Below are 20,897 nucleotides of genomic sequence, written 5' to 3'. Positions count from 1 at the left end.
TAAAGAAAGGCCAGGTCTACTTTGTGGAGTGAGCAGAATACGGCTTTCTCTCTGCTTTGGGATCATTTTCATCTCAGTGCTGGTGTAAGGGTAAGAAGTGTGATTAGGAAGACCTGGTTAATACTCACATAACACGAACAGGGAATATTCATGTCAGAGCAGTGAGTCCAGTGAAGAGATGATTAACCATCGTGCAAATGTACGACTGAGAGCTAAAAATCCTCACACCCTCCTTCATTCTCCCAACAGGCCTCATCCCCACAGAGAGCATGGGCAGCGTTAAAATGCCATGAACACTGACCACATGGAAAGAATCACCAAGAGAAAGTTATTATATCTATCTTACGGAGTGAAAACTGAGGCTGCAAACTATGAAGTGAACTCTTTAAAATTAAAGGCAACTTGCGTACTCTTTTGAAAATGAAAAGGTTACCATGAGATGCTCATAATGTACAAGTATCTGTATGCCAACAGGACTTAGTGAACATTGTACATGAAATTCAGTATATTACACTAGCTTGGTTATCGATTTTCTTTTGACTAGCCTGGCAACTTCTAGTTTGGCCCCAAGTTAGACTGGACAAAAGCTTCTAGAAGAAGGCAGGCAGGCAGGTAAAATCAGATCACTGAAACAAATAGCCCCAGGGGGAGACTGGGAAGCCGCAGTGAATAATCAGGGCTTTTGGCAGAGGGCAGCAGGTCCACCCAGGGGCTCCTCCCGGCCACCTAAGGCATAACCACCTCTACTCACTCTACACAGTGCATGAGGTGTGGCAGAGACATGTGTTTAGCAGCGTTCTGCACATAAACCAACACTACACATATGAGCTCTTCGTAATACCCAGGACATGCCTTTCACACAAATCCCTTCAGAACATCCTTCCATTTGAAACTCACAACCACCCAGAGGGAGAGAAGACAAATACTCCTGCCTACATTTTGTGCATCAAGAAACTGAAGCTTAAATCATTTTGAGTAGCTGGCCCCGAATTACATGGGCAACAAAAGGAGCTGAGGTGGCACTAGGTAGAGCCCAGCTCATGTTATTCCTACGCCACTTTGCAACCATATCACAGTGTCTTTCCTGTCCTGCCAAAATAATTAATAACAGCTAATATTTATAATATTCTCTTACATGCAAAACACTGCTATGATGTGTTATCTCACCTGACCCCCACAATGCTGTAAGGCAGGTACCATGCTTTTACTCCCTTTACACAGGAGAATATGGGGCCCCAGAGGGCTCAAACCTCTTGCCCAGTTAGGAAGTTCTGGCACGAGGATTCAAACCTGGGTGGGTGGGGTCAAAGCTCATGCTCTTTAAACCTCTACCCCAGGGTGCTCAAAGTATGGTCCCAGGACTAGCAGCCTCGGCTGCCCTGGGCACTTGTTAGACATGCAAATTCTCAGGCCCCACCCTGGACCCACTGAGTCAGAAGCTCTGGGGGTGGGGCCAGTGATCAGTGGTTTCATCAGGTCTCCTGTAGATTCTGAAGCATGCTGGCATGTGAGAACCCCTGTGCTTACCTATACTGCCTTTCAGGCTAACGAAGACCTTCAGCCATGACAGCGGTAAGTATTATCCAGCTATCAATTCTTACTTCCTGCTTCCAAATCGCTGCCAGCCTGGGGAAGCAACAGTGCTGGGCGGTGCTGGTATGAAAATATGAGCTGCAGATCCCGTGTTCTGTACAAGCTCAGGGCCAGAGCTCTGATGCTCAATGAGAGGCAGACAGTTGGTAAGGCTGCTTCTGGTAAGTAGGACTCTTTCAAAAGGACATGGCGGGACAGGAGAGGAAGAGGGGATGCTAGTGCCAGTCCCCGGTCAGGAATGAATGTGGCACATTCAGGATGGTGCTAGCCTGGCTGGAGGTCTGGCTGCAGCAAGGGGCTCATTCTGGAAGCACAGGACTAGACAGCTGGGAGCTAAGATGGGGCCCGACTCCCCACAGTCCAGAAGGCCAGGCTGAAGACGGGCACTGGGGCCTTACCCATACTCCTCGCCATGCAGCCAGTGCTCTGAGAAAACCTGAAGTGGACCGTGAGGAGGGGCACTGACAGGTGGACAGGTGCCACAAGAGTATAAAGGTGGGGAAAGGGCAGGCGCAAGCCAGGAAGGGGAAATGCACTCGGGGAGGCATTATTTTCATGTCATTTTCAACATACTTTTAAAACTTAACTATGATCTTGAGATCACAGTTAAGAGTTCAACCCAAGGAAACAGCACAGTGCAAAGAAGCCACCTGGGCCAGATGGCCTAACCCTGCAAAGACCCAAAGAAATCCGGATGAGGAATTCAGTTTGGGGCCAGTTGGTCATCCCACGTCCCTGGCACAGTTCTGAGCAGAGGCAAGCTGAGGCTGGAAGCCAGGTCTGGCAGAGCAGCTCCCTGGACACAGCCCGCCTCCTCATTTTAATGCACCTTCAGCCTCATGGCTCCTCCCGAGTCCCTTAGTTTGGGATGTGACCGCTCAGATGTGGGCTGAGCAGGAGTTTTCCTTTGCTCTCTACAAAGGGGATTTACCCTGTAAATTAATAACACACTGAGGGAATGCTTTAAAGAGTAACTTTGCGTCCATTAGAAGGATTCATCTGCAACTCAATAATTGATAAGTTAATTACAAATCCGCTCTCTAACACAGTGCCTTATAGAAGACTGAAGTGCGGAGGAAATTAATAAATCATAGTCATCTATGTGCTGAATAAAAAGTTAAAGTTCTCTACTTGGTAATATTTTGTGAGTCTAAACCACGATGTGTATTTTGAAAACAGTAAAATGTTTTAAATACTCAGAAATTCAACTCACATAGGCCATTTGCTGAGTGCCCTCTTGCTCCTACTCTGACCCAAACCAACATCAGTCTCAACGGTCTGGACACGCAGGGGAAGCACACAGCCTCTTCTGCAGCACTAGTGTTTTCACCTCTGGAACAAAGGCAAACATTTCCAACAGGGCTCCCTTAGCTCCCCATGAACTGGAGAACGAGCTGATTTTTAACACTAACAATGCCTGGGCAGTATTTACTCCCAGGCTCATCTGGCACAAACAAACCAAAGCCATACCCATCTGTGAAGGTGAAATAAACGGAGTTAGCGCTAAGTTCACTCTCTTCTATGGTGTAGGATGGTAAACCAGGAAGTAAATTCCACGTCAATCATCAGGGAAGAAAAATCAGGCTCTAAATAACATTCTAAGCTTAATTTGAAAGCCAAAAGAGAAGAAAGGCAATGAACATCATATTCTTCAATCTAAATGGTTCTGTAAACTTGCTCAGTCTCAAGAAGACTGAATAATTCCTTTAAAAATTAGAAAATGGTAGATGTTATTGGCATACAGGAACTAGGCAAGTGTGAATAAAGACAAAAGACATTTAAGACTTGGTGCCAGCCCTCTCCAATAAGGCTTCACATCTTGAAGGGTTTCATATGAAGTGACAGCATTCACATTAGCTTATTGCATTAGTTCTGCATGGAAGCTAAATTGACCTGTCTCATTCTACTATAAATGCATTCTTTTAAAACAGTTCTTGGGGGCTGGGCGCGGTAGCTCACATCTATAATCCCAGCACTTTGGGAGGCCAAGGAGGGCAGAGCACCTGAGGTCAGGAGTTTGAGACCAGCCTGGCCAACATGTAGTGAAACCCTGTCACTACTAAAAAATATAAAAATTAGCTGGGCATGGTGGCATACACCTGTAGTCCCAGCTACTAGGGAAGCTAAGGCAGGAGAATTGCTTGAACCTGGGAGGCGGAGGTTGTAGTGAGCTGAGATGGCGCCACTGTACTCTGGCCTGGGTGACAGAACGAGACTTCGTCTCTCAAAAAAACAAAACAACAAATTTCTTGGGAAAGTGAATCCTGTGAAGAAGCATGGGCCTCTATCCCTACAGGTATGGCTTCAGCAGGGCTCCTGCAGGCCTGAATATACCCAGCACCGCTTCCAGCCGGTGGGACCACCTTCCACAGGCCCTGCTGCCTCTGCCTGGACTGCTCTCTCCCAGGCTTTGCCTGATGAACTCCAGCCTGACCCCAAAGCTGCTGGGGATGGCTGGTGAAGGAGGAACCTAACAAGTGCTGAGCACCAGCCACATACAAAGCACATTACCTCTTTCTTGGGTATTAGCTCCAGTATCCACATGGGGACACCAAGGCAAGTCACTTGCCTAAGGCTTACCTGACTGCAGAACCCTTGCTCAGTCTCAGTGGTGATGCAACTGCTACCCTGACAGTAGCTGAAAGCAACTTTCCCCTATATTTACATTCTATAACTTTATCACTCCCTTCCAGGATCCCTAGAGATCCTAAAGATCATAGCTTCTGTAATAAGCAATATTTCAAAAGACACTTTTGACAGAAAAACCCATCAGTTGTACAGAGTATCGGAGATGGTCCAGTCCTCAAAGGCCTCTAAGCCAGAGGTTTCTCGCTCTGTCTTGAGAAACTCTAGGGCTCTGTGGAGGTGCTTCAGGGTTTTCACAAATGAGAAGAATTGTATTTATTATTTATTATTAACCATATACTACAATTATATCAACTATGGATACCATTTTAATATTAAACAGTACAAAATGCATTTGAATGTTCATTCCTCATTTATTTATCTATATGTTTTTCTGTCAGTCTGGAATTCACCACGTTCATCATGAAGGTCTTCTTTATGACCTTGTGTGCATCTCAACATGTCTCCTTTACATCGCCAAGTCGCTGTTAAGGACCACAAGGCTATAATCCCCGAGGCAGATGTGATATTTGACTCATCTCTCTGTTGCCAGTGCCAATCAGATATTGCACACGCAGCATGTGTTCAATAAGCATTCATTAACAATGACGGCAACCTTCACGACAACAATGGACCCTTTGGGAGTCAGCATCACTCAACAGCCCAGAAAGCTGGTCTCCACGAGTTCTCTCTCTACACTTCCCCAGGAAGCAGATAAACATTAAAAATGTTAAATGTTAAGGTAAAAATGAAAATGAAATTAGACATTTACTTTGTGAACTTTCAATTTTTTTATTTTAAAATATTTAAATGGAAAGTTCACAAAGTAAATATCTAATTTCATTTTCATTCTGCTTGTAAAATACCAAGTTTTTTTTCTTCTCCGAACTAGAATCTCAAACAAAAGGAAAGATGGATTTCCTATTTGGGTGGAGGTATGGGAGAATGTGGCCACAATCTATGCGCACTGCATTGCTGATTCCAAAGGCTCTCCCAGACAGATATTTCAACTCGTGATGAGTGCGAGCAACCAATCCAGAGTCTCTTCACGTCTGTGTATGGGGAATAATTATCATAAGAGACGTTAGCGATGATTTTCCAGCGTGATGTAAGCTGAGGCAGCAGCGCCAAGCAAGCGTCCTTGTCACGCGCATTCCAGCCTCCTGGATTACTTCACTCACAGCTCCCTGATTAGGATGCACGCCGTGTGCCGCTTAATACAATCTGCCTCAAATGCCAAGTACTTCAGACCTAAATTAGGAAATATGTCCAAATACATAGAATGATGCTAAGAGCCCTAAGTGGATCTCTCTCTTCCTTTATGAGGCCTGAGGCTCGTCATCAACCTAATGCTCTTAAACAAGGCAATTCGGTCTTCTAACCCTCCACCTCTGAGAGCAGAATTTAATTCAGGCAGCAAAAGAATTAATAAAGATTATATGGTGTCATAAATATGTGTTCATGGATGAAAGTATTTTTGATAGATTCAGGAACTATGAGACATAAAAACTGATTTTAAAGGGCTGCCTGGGCATGAAGGCTACATTAACAGAGTTCACACTGATTTTTGCACCACAGCATAAGAGATGAGGCCAGAGGAATTACTTTTACGTTTGTTTTCTTTTACAATCATATGCCACTTAACAGTGACTACCTATGAGGTCCTGTATGTCACTGAAGTCTGAGAACCCAAGAATGCAACATCAGAACTTAAGAATCCATTTTTAACTTAAGAATCCATTTTTATCCAAAAGTAAAAAACTGTCAAGCAGCCCTTCTTCCTATGTACAGCTTACGAGGCAAGACGTAGGAACTGATGAAAAAAAAATCAAACATTTCCTGCCCAATACTTTCTGCCGGCAATAGGCACAGCTGTTAGGAACTCTTGGGTGACACTTAGAGAAGAAGTAATAGAATAATGGATTCCTCGGCCCGTTTCAGAAGCCCTCAGCAACTCAGCATCTTCCAGTGGATTGGCTCAACACAACTCCACAGCCAAAAGGTTTAAACCACCTACATGGCTTAAAGAATCCAGGAATGTGGTTCGGGACAGGAGCCCAAAGGTCACGTGTTCAACCCTCCTCATTTTACAGAAGAGAAAAGAGGCAGGTCAGATTAAAATAATTGTGGGCTCTTTCTCAAATGGGTCCCAAAAAAGCCCAGAAGGGGAGCATATCCGTGTATGCTGCAGCTCTTTCTTGCCACCATGACACTGGCCAGATAGGGCTGTCAGTCATGCTACACTGATTCTAGGTGAAGTGGTGTGTTCTAGTCATTCACTCTAAAAGCAGAGAGTTGAAAAATAATTTAAATGAAGGGCAGGACCAGTCAGATCTCTGTATATCCCCCCGGCCTCATCTTACTGTGATCTTTCTGTAAAGCCTATCGGAGAAAAGCCGTCCAAGAGCCACTAGGGGAAGGGGATGCCCTGCCATCCACCACTGCCCAAGGTACAACTTCTGTGGAGGGCAATGTCTATCAAAATCATGGAGGCACATGTCCCTTTGACCCAGCAAGTCTACTTGGAGGAACTGATCCTACAAATACGTTCATGTGGACCAAGTGTTGTTTACAATAGCAAAACAGCAGGAGCAATCGATCATCCATCCATAGGGAGCTAGCAAATTAATTAAAGCACATCCACAAAGTATAATATCATAAAGTCGCAAAAATCAAAACCAAAACACAAATAAGTTCTTTGTTATGTCATAGAAATGATCTCCAAGAGATTCTGTTGCAGGAAAAAGCAAGCTGCAGACAAAAATATAGCACTTTACTATTTTCATTGTTTAAAGTGGGGTTGAGACCACGTATGGTAATTTGATTGTAAGTGCATAAACTATCTCAGGAAGAATGCACAAAAAACTGGCAACGTTGGTTTGGCTCCAGATAGAGAAATTGGGTGGCAGGTTGAAGGGAGTGGGAAGGAGTCCTCCCACCACACACCCTTCCTATCTTTTGATTCATGAATTAGGTGAATGCATTACCCAGTCAAAAAATACATTTCTATAGATGTTTAAAAATCTGTGTTCTCTTTTCTGTTCCATTGGTCTACGTATCTACTTTTACACCAGTACCATACTTTTACACCAGTACTATTCCATTGGTCTATGTATCTGCTTTTACACCTGTACCACTATGTATCTACTTTTACACCAGTACCATCTACTTTTCTACCAGTACCAGTATGTACTTTTATACCAGTACCAGTAAGTATCTACTTTTACCACCAATACCATGCTGTTTTGATTACTATAGCCTTGTAGTATAATTTGAAGTTGGGTAATGGGATGCCTCTAGAGTTGTTCCTTTTGCTTAGGGTTGCTTTGGCTATTTGGGCTCTTTTTGGTTCCAGATTAATTTTAGGATTGCTTTTAAACATACACTGAGGAAGGGATACCCAATTCAATAAATGGTACTGGGAAAATTGGATAACCACATGTAGAAAAATAAAACTGGATCCCTGTCTCTCCATATATAAAAATTAACCAAGATGGATTAAAGACTTAAATCTAAGATTTGAAACCATAAAAATTCTAGAAGAGAACTTAGGAAAGACTCTTCTGGACATTGGCCTAGGCAAATAATTTATGTCTAAAATCCCAAAAGCAAATGTAACAAAAACAAATAAATGGCACCTAATTAAACTAAAAAGCTTCTGCACAGCAAAAGAAATAATCAACAGAGTAAACAGACAACCCACAGAATGGGAGAAAATATTTGCAAACTATATATCCAACAAAGGACTAATATCCACAATCTACTAGGAACTCAAATAAATCAGCAGAAAAAAAAAAGCCAAAACAAATAATCCCATTAAAAAATGGGCAAATGACATGAACAGATATTTCTCAAAAGAATATATACAAATTACCAACAAACATAAGAAACAATGCTTAACATCACTAATCATCAGGGAAATGCAAATTAAAACCACAATGAGATGCCGCCTTATCCCAGCCAGAAAGGCCATTATTAAAAAGTCAAAAAACAGACCGGGTGCAGCGGCCCATGCCTGTAATCCCAGCACTTTGGGAAGCCAAGGCAGGAAGACCACGAGGTCAGGAGTTTGAGACCAGCCTGGCCAACATGGTGAAACTTCGTCTCTACTAAAACTACAAAAACTAGCCAGGCGTGGTGGCACACGCCTGTAATCCCAGCTACTCGGGAGGCTAAGGCTGAAGAATTGCTTGAACCTGATCAGTGGAGGTTGCAGTGAGCCGAGATCACACCACTGCAATCCAGCCCGGGCGACAGAGCAAGACGTCATCTCAAAAAAAAAAAAAAAGTGAAAAATCAATAGATGTTGGTGTGGATGTTGTGAAATGGGAATGCTTATACACTGCTGGTGGAAATGTAAACTAGCACAATCTCTATGGAAAACAGTATGGAGATTTCTCAGATAACTAAAAGCAGATCTGCCATTTGATCCAGCAATCCCACTACTGGATATTTACCTAAAGGAAAACAAGTCACTGTATAAAAAAGACACCTGCACACAAATGTTTATTGCAGCAGAAATCACAATTGCAAAGATATGAAGCCAACCTAAGTGCCCATCAACCAATAAGTAGATACAGAAAATGTCACACACACACATACACACACACCATGGAATAATACTCAACCATAAAAAGGAATGAAATAATGTCCTTTGTAGCAAGTTGGGTGGAACTGGAGGCCATTATCCTAAGTGAAGTAACTCAAGAATGGAAAACTAAATATCGCATGTTCTCACTTATAAGTGGGAGCTAAGCTATGGGTATGCAGAGGCATAGAGTGGCACAGGAGGACCCTGGAGACTCAGAAGGGTACTGGGTTCAATGTGTACTATTTGGGTGACAGGTACACTAAAAGCCCAAGTTTCACCACTATGCAGTTCATCCATGTAACCAAAAACCCTTTTTACCCCCCTAAAGCTATTGAAATAAAATGATTTTAATTTAAAAAAAGACTCTAATCTTCCAAAAAAAGGGCAAAAATACATAGTTGCTATTTTTTCTATGACTATGTGGCCTGTAACACTGCTGGCAAACCCAGGTGTGGCCCCTAACTTTGACGCCTGAAACCCAAGTCTGGGAGCCCCTGTCCAACAGGCAAATCAAGATGTTGCAGGGCCCAGACTGTCTGATCCCTTCCTACCCAAGCTGGAGGTGACTGATCAGCCAGCTACATTCGAAGACTTTTTTTAAAAAAAAGATTAAACAGATAAGCTTTTGCTAAATTACTCGGCTTTGTTTCTTTAGAAAACTATGTTTATTAACAGAGCTAGGTTCCTTGACAAGCACCAGTTTGCTGAAATCTGTGTGTGATGCTGTTTTAACGTGCCAATGCCAGGAACACTACTGGTGCTCAGTATTTGTGATGAATACACAATGGGTTGGCTAGCCAGATATAGGAATGGGTGGATTTGAGCCATTATTACTCCATGCGCATGCAGCTGAGGTGCCTGTAACATGCTAATGTAGGCATCATACGGTGTAAGAATATTCTCCAACTAAACAAAAATAACACCTCTGGAATACTTCAACAGGTTAGGGAGCTTTAAGTTTCTGACTAAAAGTCAGTTTCAACATTTGGACTTCACTGTCCGCTTTTATCACAGTTAATCAATAATGGACTATAGCTAAACCCCAGTTTTGTATCAGGTACAAACAAATACAAACCAAATGCACTGTTCTCATAAAACCTTCATCTGAATCCTAGATATACAGGCCGGAGGCACAGATACAAACCCTAGTGTGGATATAGCTCCAGGCAAACTCCACTGCTAATAGTCTCATACCAGCCTAATAAAATGTGCTGGGATAGACGCTGCCGCCAGGCTGAAGCAAAGAGATGGCCAAGCATGGTATTCACAAGCAAAGTGACACCAAGCCTCGCACATGAGACTATTTGGGAATTATGACATCACATTAGAGCACAGCAGGAAGATACTAAAATCTCACAGAGTTACCCATGACATGACTTAATTCACGTAGAGCTGTTATATGACAATTACGTTTCTTAAAAATGCAAGTGTTTCTGAGGAAGCAGAAAATCCATTAAGCGCAATGGGATGGAAAGTCTCATCTCTGTAAAAATAAGCAAAGTTACATAGATAAAGCTTGGTGTTCCTCTTACTTTTGAGTGGGTGGCATTCCTGTTGGAGAAACATCTCAACACAAAGTTATTACCAACACTACTAACAAGTAGCCATTCACCCACACGAGTGTTTGGAGGGTTGGTGCTGTGCTCACAACATATTTGGATGACTAAATGCTACTGTCAGCTTCCAAAGAGACATTTAGAAACATTCTTGTAGCAAATTTATTTCCACTCCTAATTTTAAAACACCAACGAAAATACCAGCTTACAAGTCATTTGAGGGACTATACTTTTTTTTTTTTTCTGTAGAGACAGGGTCTTGCTATGTTGTCCAGGCTGTTTTCAAACTCCCAGCCTCAAGCCATCCTCCTGACTTGGCCTCCCAGAGTGCTGGGATTATAGATGTGAGCCACCGTGCCCAGCCAGGGACTGTACATTTTTAACCAAGGATTTTTCATAAAATTAATGTATTAATCAGCTGATTCTTACAGTGAATGCTTTCAGTTGGGTTGGAAATTTTGAGAGGAATCAAAAAAACCCCACTGCCTTACATCCGTATCTGAAGGATCCTTGTGCTGGGAAACTGCCCCTTTAGGTAGTTTCTCAAATGTATCCATTACAACTGTATTACTACAGGAATAAATCCATTCAGATAAGTCAAAGAGAAAAAGGACCTACCTGATAAAACATTTATAAAAAGCATGAAAAATTTAAACCAGACTAGTACTGAATATAACTATCACCTCTCTATACTGAGAGCTCTAAAAATAAATGAGATAACACAAACTTGAAAGCACACCAGATGAAAAATTAGAAAGCAAATGGTCTCTCCTCTCTCAACAAATGAGCTCACCAGGGATGGGAAAAGAAAGTTTTTTTAGAGCACGAGAAAGGAAACTGCCTTAGGAAACCAATTCCTGCTCCTTCCCTCCTGAGCTGGAAGACAAAACTCAGGAGTTATATCATGACACATCTTCCAGCTAGGACACAATGGAGATGCCCCAACCAAACTGCACACCAAGTTTGCAGCATAAGGGGAGGCCTTTTCACAGTGGGATGACAGGACGCCACACATCTAGCGTCTACGCTTAGTCTGTCTTCCTGGATGAAGAATGTATCACTGGGATCCAAGATGCTTCCATTCTTAACCATTTACTGGGTTGCAAAACCAATCACTCCTACATAAATGAGATTTGACCTTACAGGTCAAATACATGGAGGAAATAAGATGTAAAAGTAAGCACCACCAGAGGCTGGACTCCAACTATGGGTGGGAGTAATAACGGGAGGTTCAGGAGCCAACAGATCGTGAGCTCTCATGTGCCAGGCACCATGCCTCAAGCTTTACATATGGCTTTTCATTTAATCCTACAACTCTAAGAAGCAGGCACTATTATGAACTCTATTTTACAAATGAGGAAACTGAGGCATAAAGAGGGTTAAGGAACGTACTAACAGTCACACAGGGTCTGCGGGCCCAGACACATTCCTTCGCAGGAATCCCACCAACTGACAGAAAGGGTCAGGAGCAGGGAAATTGGAAAGAAAAAACCAAAATGAAACAAAAACTTTCTCTCTCTCCCACTTGGTCCCACTGATAGGGAGAGTCTATAAATCAGCTCTTAGACCAAGTATTTGGCCTACACTCAGGATAGTAAGATGCTAGGGAGTGATAAAATTTAGTCATCACTCAAAGAATTTCCATTAAAAACCTGTCTTCCTGCTTCTGACTCAGAGTTTCAGGAGGCACTTTTATGCACTGTTGGTAAGAATGTGAATTCTGATGCACCTTTTTAGAAAAGCAACTTGGCAATGTCCATCATTATCGCAAGTACACATCCTAGAGATACACTATATATACAAGGACTTCTGCAAGCTGCAATATGCATTGTAGCATTGCTTACAGCAGCCAACACAGTGAAAGCAAGCTAAATGCCCACCAGTGAGGGGCCTGGCTAAACAGGCTATGAGCTAGAAGCATATGCTGGAATCCTAGGGAGGGAGAGTTGGTAAGAGCTGACATGGAATGCTCTCCCCAGGGCACATTATGGAGTAAAAATGCTGGGTACAGAACACTATGTATACTGTGATCGCATCTCTACAACAATATGTTTTCAGTATACAAATGTACTTATATATGCATTACATTTTTCTAGGTGGATACCTCAAAACTGTTAATAGTTTATTCTATGCAGCGAAGTTGGGGGAAGGGAGGAGAAAGAAAACGATTAATTTTCATTTTCAATCCTTTTGAAGTTCTTTGAATTTTTTGACCATGCTTATATACTGCCCTGATATATCTGGAAAAATATTGAAGAGCTTTAATTTTTCAAGTCCCTTCTAAAAAATAAATCTATGTTCTTTTTTGTTAATTATACATCTTGCTAGTTGTGTACCTTGCTTCCTTCGTACACCCATCCCAGGCCCTGTACACCAAAAGCAACTTGGTTGGCAGAGACGTCTAGACATGTGACAGGCGGGCCGTGGGCATAAAGGAGGGTTCTGGCAGAGTCTTCGGCTTTGAGCAGGTACATCAGATCTCCAGCAGCGGCTACTGCCACAGGGTACCTTCCAGTTTCTGGAACTATTTCAAGGTACTGAACCTGTTAAAAGGTAAGAGTTGTTTAGTCCCACAAATTCATCCTGACTTGGTCAAAAATATGCAATTCCACCTACACATCAATGCGAAGGCCAGCAACCCAACAGAAAAAGATGGGCAAATGAAACACCCACAGGAAATGAAACACAAACAGCTCTTACACAACAGAAAAGATGTTCAGTGTAAGAGAAACATAAGACATGCCTAAAAAGAGAAATACAAAATGAAAATTCATTGAAATATGATGCTTCATCTTTCATATCGGTAAAGATCAAGAAATCTGATAACACCCTAGGCTGGAAGTGAAGGAGGGAAAAACCATGTTCCGTATGTTCCGTGTTTCTGGATTCCACTTATTGCTGGTGGGGACATAAATCTTGTCCAGCTTCTATCAAGAGAACTTTGGCAACTCTTAGCAAAATACCAAATGAACATACACTCTGACCTAGGACATCCACTTCTAGAAGTTACTTACAAATAAACTCACAAATATAAAAAATAATTATATACGAGGTTATTCATGAACTGTAGTACAATTGTGTCTTAGCTAAAAACTAGAAAAATGGAAACACCCATTACTAAGGGACTAATTAAGTAACTTAGTGTATCTATACACTGGAATACCATGCAGTCATAGAGGGAAGCATGAAAACGTTCTTTATAAAACGGAACAAATGGGATGATTCTCCAAGATAAACTTAGCGGGTAAAGCAAGGATGCAAGATGAGTAAGGTAACCTCACCTGCTGAATGTGTACAAGGTGGGGGCGGAGAAAGTACACCACACGCTTGACTCGCACATCCATAAATCTACTAACAATGGCTGCCTTCAAGGAGGGAAGTGGATTATGAGATGCGGAGACTTCCCACCATCAGCCTTATTGTGTCTTTTAAATTCTGAACCATGGGGATGTAATAGCAATTCAAAAAACAAAAGGCTTTTTTTTGTTTTGTTTTGTGTGTGGTTTTTTTTTTTGGTTTGTTTTTACAAGAAACTGAATAAATAACATTCACTCAGTTCCAAATTCGCAAAAAAGAATATTTTAACATTCGTGCCAAAATGTGTGGCCAAAAGGTTCAAAATATCCAAGTGATCTGCTGTCTCCTGGTTTCAATGTCATCAGGGTCCATCTGGCCACCAGAGGGTAAGGAAGGCATCTACAAACACATTCTACCCACCCTGCTCCCCAGTCCTGAATGCGTCACCACCGGCCCTTTCTCTAATGTGCACGAGTCTGAGACGCACTTTTCAAGAATAATTTGATTCTGTCCATCCACAGGAGGCCCATTTCTCCGCACTTTTCAAGAATAATTTGATTCTGTCCATCCACAGGCGGCCCATTTCTCCACGGTGCTGTTCCCAACAGGCTTTCGCCTCTTTGAGTAAATCACGAGAGGACACATGGAAGGTGAGCCACGCTGTGTAATAATGAAAATCCACAGTGTGAAAGGACAGCGCTGCCCTGACCATACGCCAAAGAGTTCAAAGCCGGCCTCCGGAACACCGTCCAGAGGAGCTGGAGGGAGCGTCAACATCCGGGGGACTCTCCTAATCCTTGGGCCCAGCTTCACAAGCAGCAGGTCCATCACAAAGGACAGCCGCTCTAGGCTAATATCGCAGACCTGGGAACACTGCCACTGCCATTCAGGGGCGTATACGGACAAGACAAAACTGGCTTGGCTCTTCGGGCCAGGGGTGCCTTTTCCAAGGATACTCAGAGCATTTTGTGGGAACCTTTCACCCAAAGTGAAAAATAATTCCTAAACCATGCATAAAACCCGCCTCAGACAATGGCTGCTTGGTTCCTCTCACTCCTCCAAATCATTTCTTATTTTTCTACAACGGACATCCTCTGTCTAGCCCTTTAACTTTATCTCCGTGTTGGCTTTCTGACAGACCAAGAGGCTGAGACTGACAGTGGTGGTGCCATTTGCTGGGGGCTGTAAACTACTTCAAAAAGCTTCCAGTCTGTGCCAGGATGCCACCTTATTGCCAAGGCAGGATTTGCACTTTACAGAGAAACTGGCATCTTAAGTATCTGGGTCCATTTAGTGATTGCTGGTCTACAGTATTCTTTAATCACAGACTAAATAGTACTTTGGAAGTTTTGAGAACAGAAATATACTTTCACATTTTTCTAATAAAACCCAGATGAGTTGACATCATCAGGCCATCTTGGGGGAGCACTATATCCAAAGTGCAGATGCTCATGGAGGTGAAGCAGTGATGCCATGGCTTTCTAAGTTATTCTAGTCTAAGATTTCCACCAGAGAGGAAGAGGGAGGAACAGGATTGGTTCCAGGTCAGGCCCTCAATTCATCACTCAGTGTTGGCTTTTCTGCTCACTCTCCTACCAGTGCCAAAATCAAGTTTGTTTAAATTAAATCCAAACTCAGCATAGACAGATTTGAGAACTTCCTTCTTAGCCCCAAATCATCTCCCACTCTACAAAGACAGAGGTTCCTGTATAAATGAACTCAGAAATAAGCTCGACATAAAGAATTCTTAAGGCTGGCTGAACTGCACAGGTGACATCCTGGAACATGGCTACCCTATTAACACCGACTTAAATCTATCTTCACTCAGGAGTTACTTTCAATTTCAGGTGAGACAGTCTTGGGATGAAGGAAGTGTAGGAATGGAAACCTTCCTTCCCATATGGACTCGGATAACACCACTGAACTCATTCTCGCTTATATATTAGGTCGGAAACTGATCGTCAATTCCCAAGGGTAAGATTCCACCGTGTTAGTCTGAAAAAGGCCAAGGAACCACAGTGATGAGCAGCTCTGACCCTGAAGTCAGCCCTAAGGTTTGAATCACAACTTCTTAGCTCTGAGAACTGGGGCAAGCCAGTTCACTGCTCTAAGCAGCAAAGTGACTTCTTGGTAAATGGGGAAAACACTACTACCTATTTTGTAAGGCTGTAGTTAGATTTATGGATGTAAGGCCCACAGGAAGCTCTGAGTGAATGGGAGTTACCAATACCATTAGTACATGCTTATATTAGACCCAGAGATTCTAAGAATAGAAAATAAAATGACCAGACTAAAAAGCTCACCAGTTTCGGAACTTCAAATTCCGCAGCTATCTGCCAGTACCCCTCCTCACTGGGGGACAGCATCACGACATCAAAAGCAGAAGCTGTGGCCACAGTTGCATCGTCCTGGCTGAGGGCTAGTGCCTGTATTCTTGCATCATGTTCAAAACGATGAACAGGGTACTTTCCGGTCCTTAAATCCCAAATATTAAGAAACCCTATGCAGCAAGAAACAATGCAGGTAACAATTTTAATTCACTTAATATGTTCAATTATTTTAAAAACGTGCAACATAAAGGAAAATTTTTTAAAGGGGATACCTTGGAAATGAGACCCAAGCCTAAACACGAAATCACTTATGTTGCATATATACCTGACGCACATGGCCTGAAGGTAATTTTATACAATATTTTACTTTTTTATTTTTTAGAAACAGTGCCTCACTCTTCGCCCAGGCTGGAGTGCAGCGGTGCTATCATAGCTCACTGCATTCTTGAACTGATGCACCTAAGTGATCTTCCTGCTTCAACCTCCCAAACAGACAGGACTACAGGTGCATGCCACCATACCCAGCTAAAATTTTTTGTAGAGACACAGTCTCACTATGTTGCCCAGGCTGGTTTTCTGAACTATTGGGGTCAAGCAATCCTCTTGCCTCTGCCTGCCGAAGTGTTGGAATTACACGTGTGAGCCAATGTACCTGGTCTATGCAATATTTTAAATAATTCTATGCATTAAGCAAAGTTTTGGCTACCAACCCATCACATAACGTTAGATGTGAAATTTCCTACATGTAGCATCGTGTCAGTGCTTAAAAAGTTTCAAAGCATTTTGGAATTTTGGATTAGGGATGCTCAGCCTATATTTTACATCCTTCCTCAGCACCGTCCTCCTTAAGTCTCTGTTAGCAGCGGCGCTTTATTTTGCATAGCTCTAAAACATGTGCTTCAATATCCCACACTTGTCAAAAATGCGAATTTTCCACTCCTCTCCCAGCACCTGGAATGCTGCTACCCAGATTAATTCCTCTTTCACACACTGGCCATGTCACCACCTTTCTCCAGGGTGATTTCCAGACCGGTAGCATCAGTACCACGTGGCAACTTATTAGAAATGCAGACTGTCAGGCACCAGCAACTCTGGTGATGTCCACTGGAGTTTAGAACCAGTGGTCTATAGGAACTTATGCTTTTCTACCAGTCAGATAAGCTTTTCTGTACTTAGCATGTCACTGATTCTCCTTTCCTCACAAATAATTTCATTTTATCATTCCCAAGCTATTTCCTTCCCTTCGAAGATTTACCCAAGAAAATAATTACTCTCTGCATGAGGCTGGTTACTGCCTTGCTCCAATTCCAATTGATTCAATTTTTCAAAATTCATCAAGAAATAAATGTGTGGAGATAACACAGTCTGTGGCTATTTGAGGTCAAATCCAGCTCCAGCACTTGTTAGCTGATGGACTTAGGGGAGTTGCTTAACAGCTCTGAGCCTGTTTGCCTTTCTGTAAAGCTGAAGACAACATTACCTACTACATAGGACTGTGGGGCAGATGAAAGGAGACCAGCCACACGAAGCACTGAAGATGGACCAATCCTTTCTTTTATTTTTATGTAGTCTATAGTTCCTGTTGTGTTATAAAACATATTTAATCTATCAATGTTAATTTCCCTTCTATTGCTCATCCATAAATCTAGCCCTATTTACTATAACTTCCTATTATCTAGAACAGACCAAGCTTTTTGCTTTTCTTCTCTTGGCAGTGTATCTTCCTATCTTTCTTTTTTCTTGCCTTCTACTTTGTCTTTAAACCATAAGTGCTTTGAGTTTAGGATCTTACTATAAAGGATCATTCAGCACTAAATAAATATAGAGAATTGGAAGAAAATAATACATTTGGACTGCTTTGCCAGACTTTCAAACTGTCAGTAGGCTAAGTAAGCAATTATAAACAAAAGCAGAGCCTTCTTCAAGCTAAATGTTGCTTCGCAACTAAAACACAGTGTACTCTTAAGAATTATGATAAACTTGGGGGATAAGCGGATCACAAAAGGTTGCACAACACATTCCCCTGGCAATTATTTTGGCAAATTCTTTCCATCCTGACTCAGAAGAGAAAAATATGCTGCAGAAAATGCCAGTGGCTCTACACATCAGATAGGAGATCAGCTCTCCCATGCCAAGATGTCTGCTCTTAACATGGGCTTCCTTCAGACACTGCATTGCATTTGTTTGCATTTGTTTTGAGACATCACAACAGTAAAGAGAAAAAAACACTGCCATTTGCATAGAGCTTCTGAGTCTTCAGAGACTCATGTGTCTCCTCTCACGGAGCATTCACTTCCATCTTGGGAGGAGCACCATTTTACTCCTCTCACAGAAAAGAAACAGAAGCACCGAGCAGTTAAACAACTTGGTCCAAAGCCACTTGGTATGTCATGAAGCTGGGCTGGAATTTAGCTGGAAAAGTGCAGGATGAGTGGCTGCATTTGTAAGTGCATAAAATAACTACGAGTTCAATGAGTAACTGACATACACCATCAAACTCACCCTGGGTGCTGCCAAGCGTGGAAGCTATTTAACCACAGCTCACTCTAAGCACACATGGAGTTTATCTATAAACACATTTTTCATTATTAATCAAGTATTGGTTTTGTTGGCATCATTTTTCCAACAGAACTTTATGCAATAAAACATCCTTCACCACAAGGTTGAGTTGCACAGAGCTATCCTGAGCAGGGTCTTTTCGGAAAAAAAAAAAAAAATTCCAAGGCTCCATCAATTTAATGGTCAAATCTTTCTCTCCTGAAAGACTGTCGTGTTGTCATCTTTTTCAGTTTCCCCTGCTTCAATTATAAAGTGTTGCACTTGGTCAGGTCCTCACTTGTCAGAGGCTGGTATCACGTGCACAGTCCTTCAACATCATTTTTAGGTGCAAAATCATTTAGGATTGTTATGTCCTCTTGATGAGTTGATTCTTTATCATAGGCAAAGTCCCTCCGTATCCCTGGTTATTCCAGTCTTGGCTTTGAAATCCACTTTGAGAGTGACATGGCTACGCCAGCTTTCTTTCGATTAGTGTTAGCATGCAGAACTTCTCCCATTTTTCCGCTTGTGTCTTTATATATTGAAACTGGGTTTTCTGTAGACAGCATGCAGTTGGTCTTGCTTTTAATTGGGGCATTTAAATAATTTATATTTACTGTGATTATTGATAAGGTTGGGTTTAATCTACCAGTTCGCTAATTTTTTAAATTTATCCCATCTGTTCTTTGCTCCCTTTTCTCCTCTTTTATTGCCTTTTTTATTTTTTGGATTGAGTATTTGGGATAACTAAATGTGTTTTGTTCCATTTTAATTCCTTTGTTGGTTAGCCAAAACTCTTTGTTATTTTAGAGGTTGCTTTTGGATTTTAACAGAAGTCTTTAACTTATCACAGTCTACCTGCAAGTAATATTGTATCACTTCACATGTTATATAAGAACTTTAGGCTGGGTGTGGTGGCTCATGCCTGTAATCGCAGCACTTTGGGAGGCTGAGGTGGGCGGATCACTTGAGGTCAGGAGTTCAAGATCAGTCTAGCCAACAAAGTGAAACCCCGTCCCTAGTAAAAATACAAAAAATAGCTAGGCGTGGTGGTGGGCACCTGTAATCCCAGCTACTCAGGAGGCTGAGGCACGAGAATTGCTTGAACCTGGGAGGCAGAGGTTGCAGTGAGCCGAGATCGTGCCACTGCACTCCAGCCTGGGTGACAGAGTGAGACTCTCAGTTAAAAAAAAAAAAACTTCAGAACAGCATACTTCTATTTCTTCCCTTCCAGCCTTTGTGCTATTATTGTCATACTTTTATTTCTACATGTTACAAACTTTTTATTCGTACATCTTGTAAACCTTACATACATCGTTATTATTTTTGCATAAGCAGGCAATTATCTTTTAAAGATACTTAAATAATTAAAAAAGCCATTTCCATTTATCCATGTAATTACCACTTCTAGTTCTTTCACTGTCACTTTCAACATCACAAAGTTCTGCAGCTTCTGCAGGGTATGCAATTTCACTTTGAACTGTATTGTTGGATATCTGCCCCAAAAGCATATGGGCAGAGTGGGCAGGAATAGATACAGAACCTAACAGGGAGGGGTGTTTGAGTGAAAGCTAATTTTATAAATGGTCAATTTATCAGTTACTACAGTTATGTCATGGCTATTTTTATAATCTCAAAACTGCAAGGACTTGAATAGTGAATAACTGAATTATAAGAATGCTCTATAATAGTGTGGCTGATTATCATCAGCTACATTTAGCCAAAAAGGAATCAATGCAGTAATACATTCAACAGGTAGTTATGGAGCTCCCTGTTTTGTACCAAGGCACTATTCTAGGGACTGGGGTATCACAGTGAATAAGACAAAATAAAACAAAAGAAGTCCCTGACTGACGGAGCCAACATTTTAGTGACATATAAGAATTGAAAGGATACCTGTTCTCACAAAACACACACTGGAGAGAAACAAATATTTAATAACTAAATTATAAAACACAGTTATCACAGAGAGATATACACAAAGCACAATGGAACAAGGAATAAGCTGAACTTTTGGTCATGCTGTCACACTATTTTAAGACCCCAGAAAAGCAGCAGCAAACTTTTCTAGACGTTTTAATTTGAACCAGGTCCACATTTATTGCGTAACTACTAAGGAAGAAGTAGTCAGTGTCCGTCAGAGCCAAGGAAATTCACTTCTCAAATAGGTATTTTTTTTATCTGATGTAAATTCATTTGAAAAGTCAAGTTTTATCATACTGCAGACCTAGCAATGAAATAGATTTGGCTCCTGACACTGTGTGAATTTGTGAAGTGGCAAGACTGTGTCCTTTTCCCTCTCTACACCCTACAGTAGGGAATTCAGAGTGCTGGATGTGGCTATACATCAATAAAGGTTTGCTGAAT

The 20,897-nt window shown here is 41.9% G+C and overlaps 1 protein-coding gene across 1 annotated transcript in view; it reads right to left on the bottom strand.

Annotated features, from left to right (window-relative positions):
- The window catches only part of FBXW8 (F-box and WD repeat domain containing 8), a 119,367-nt gene that overhangs the window by 26,400 nt on the left and 72,070 nt on the right, over positions 1–20,897 (bottom strand). The window contains exons 7-8 of the mRNA XM_011964541.1: positions 15,966–16,162; positions 12,702–12,908 (exon numbers count right to left, since the gene is read on the bottom strand). Coding sequence (XP_011819931.1) covers positions 12,702–12,908; positions 15,966–16,162 — 404 coding nt within the window. The remainder of the gene's footprint in view (positions 1–12,701; positions 12,909–15,965; positions 16,163–20,897) is intronic.

The sequence above is a fragment of the Mandrillus leucophaeus genome, unplaced genomic scaffold (genome assembly GCF_000951045.1).
Source record: "Mandrillus leucophaeus isolate KB7577 unplaced genomic scaffold, Mleu.le_1.0 Scaffold7, whole genome shotgun sequence".
NCBI classification, from domain to species: domain Eukaryota; kingdom Metazoa; phylum Chordata; class Mammalia; order Primates; family Cercopithecidae; genus Mandrillus; species Mandrillus leucophaeus.
The sequence above is the reverse complement of the archived record's forward strand: the minus strand, read 5'-3'. Positions and strand labels throughout refer to the sequence as shown.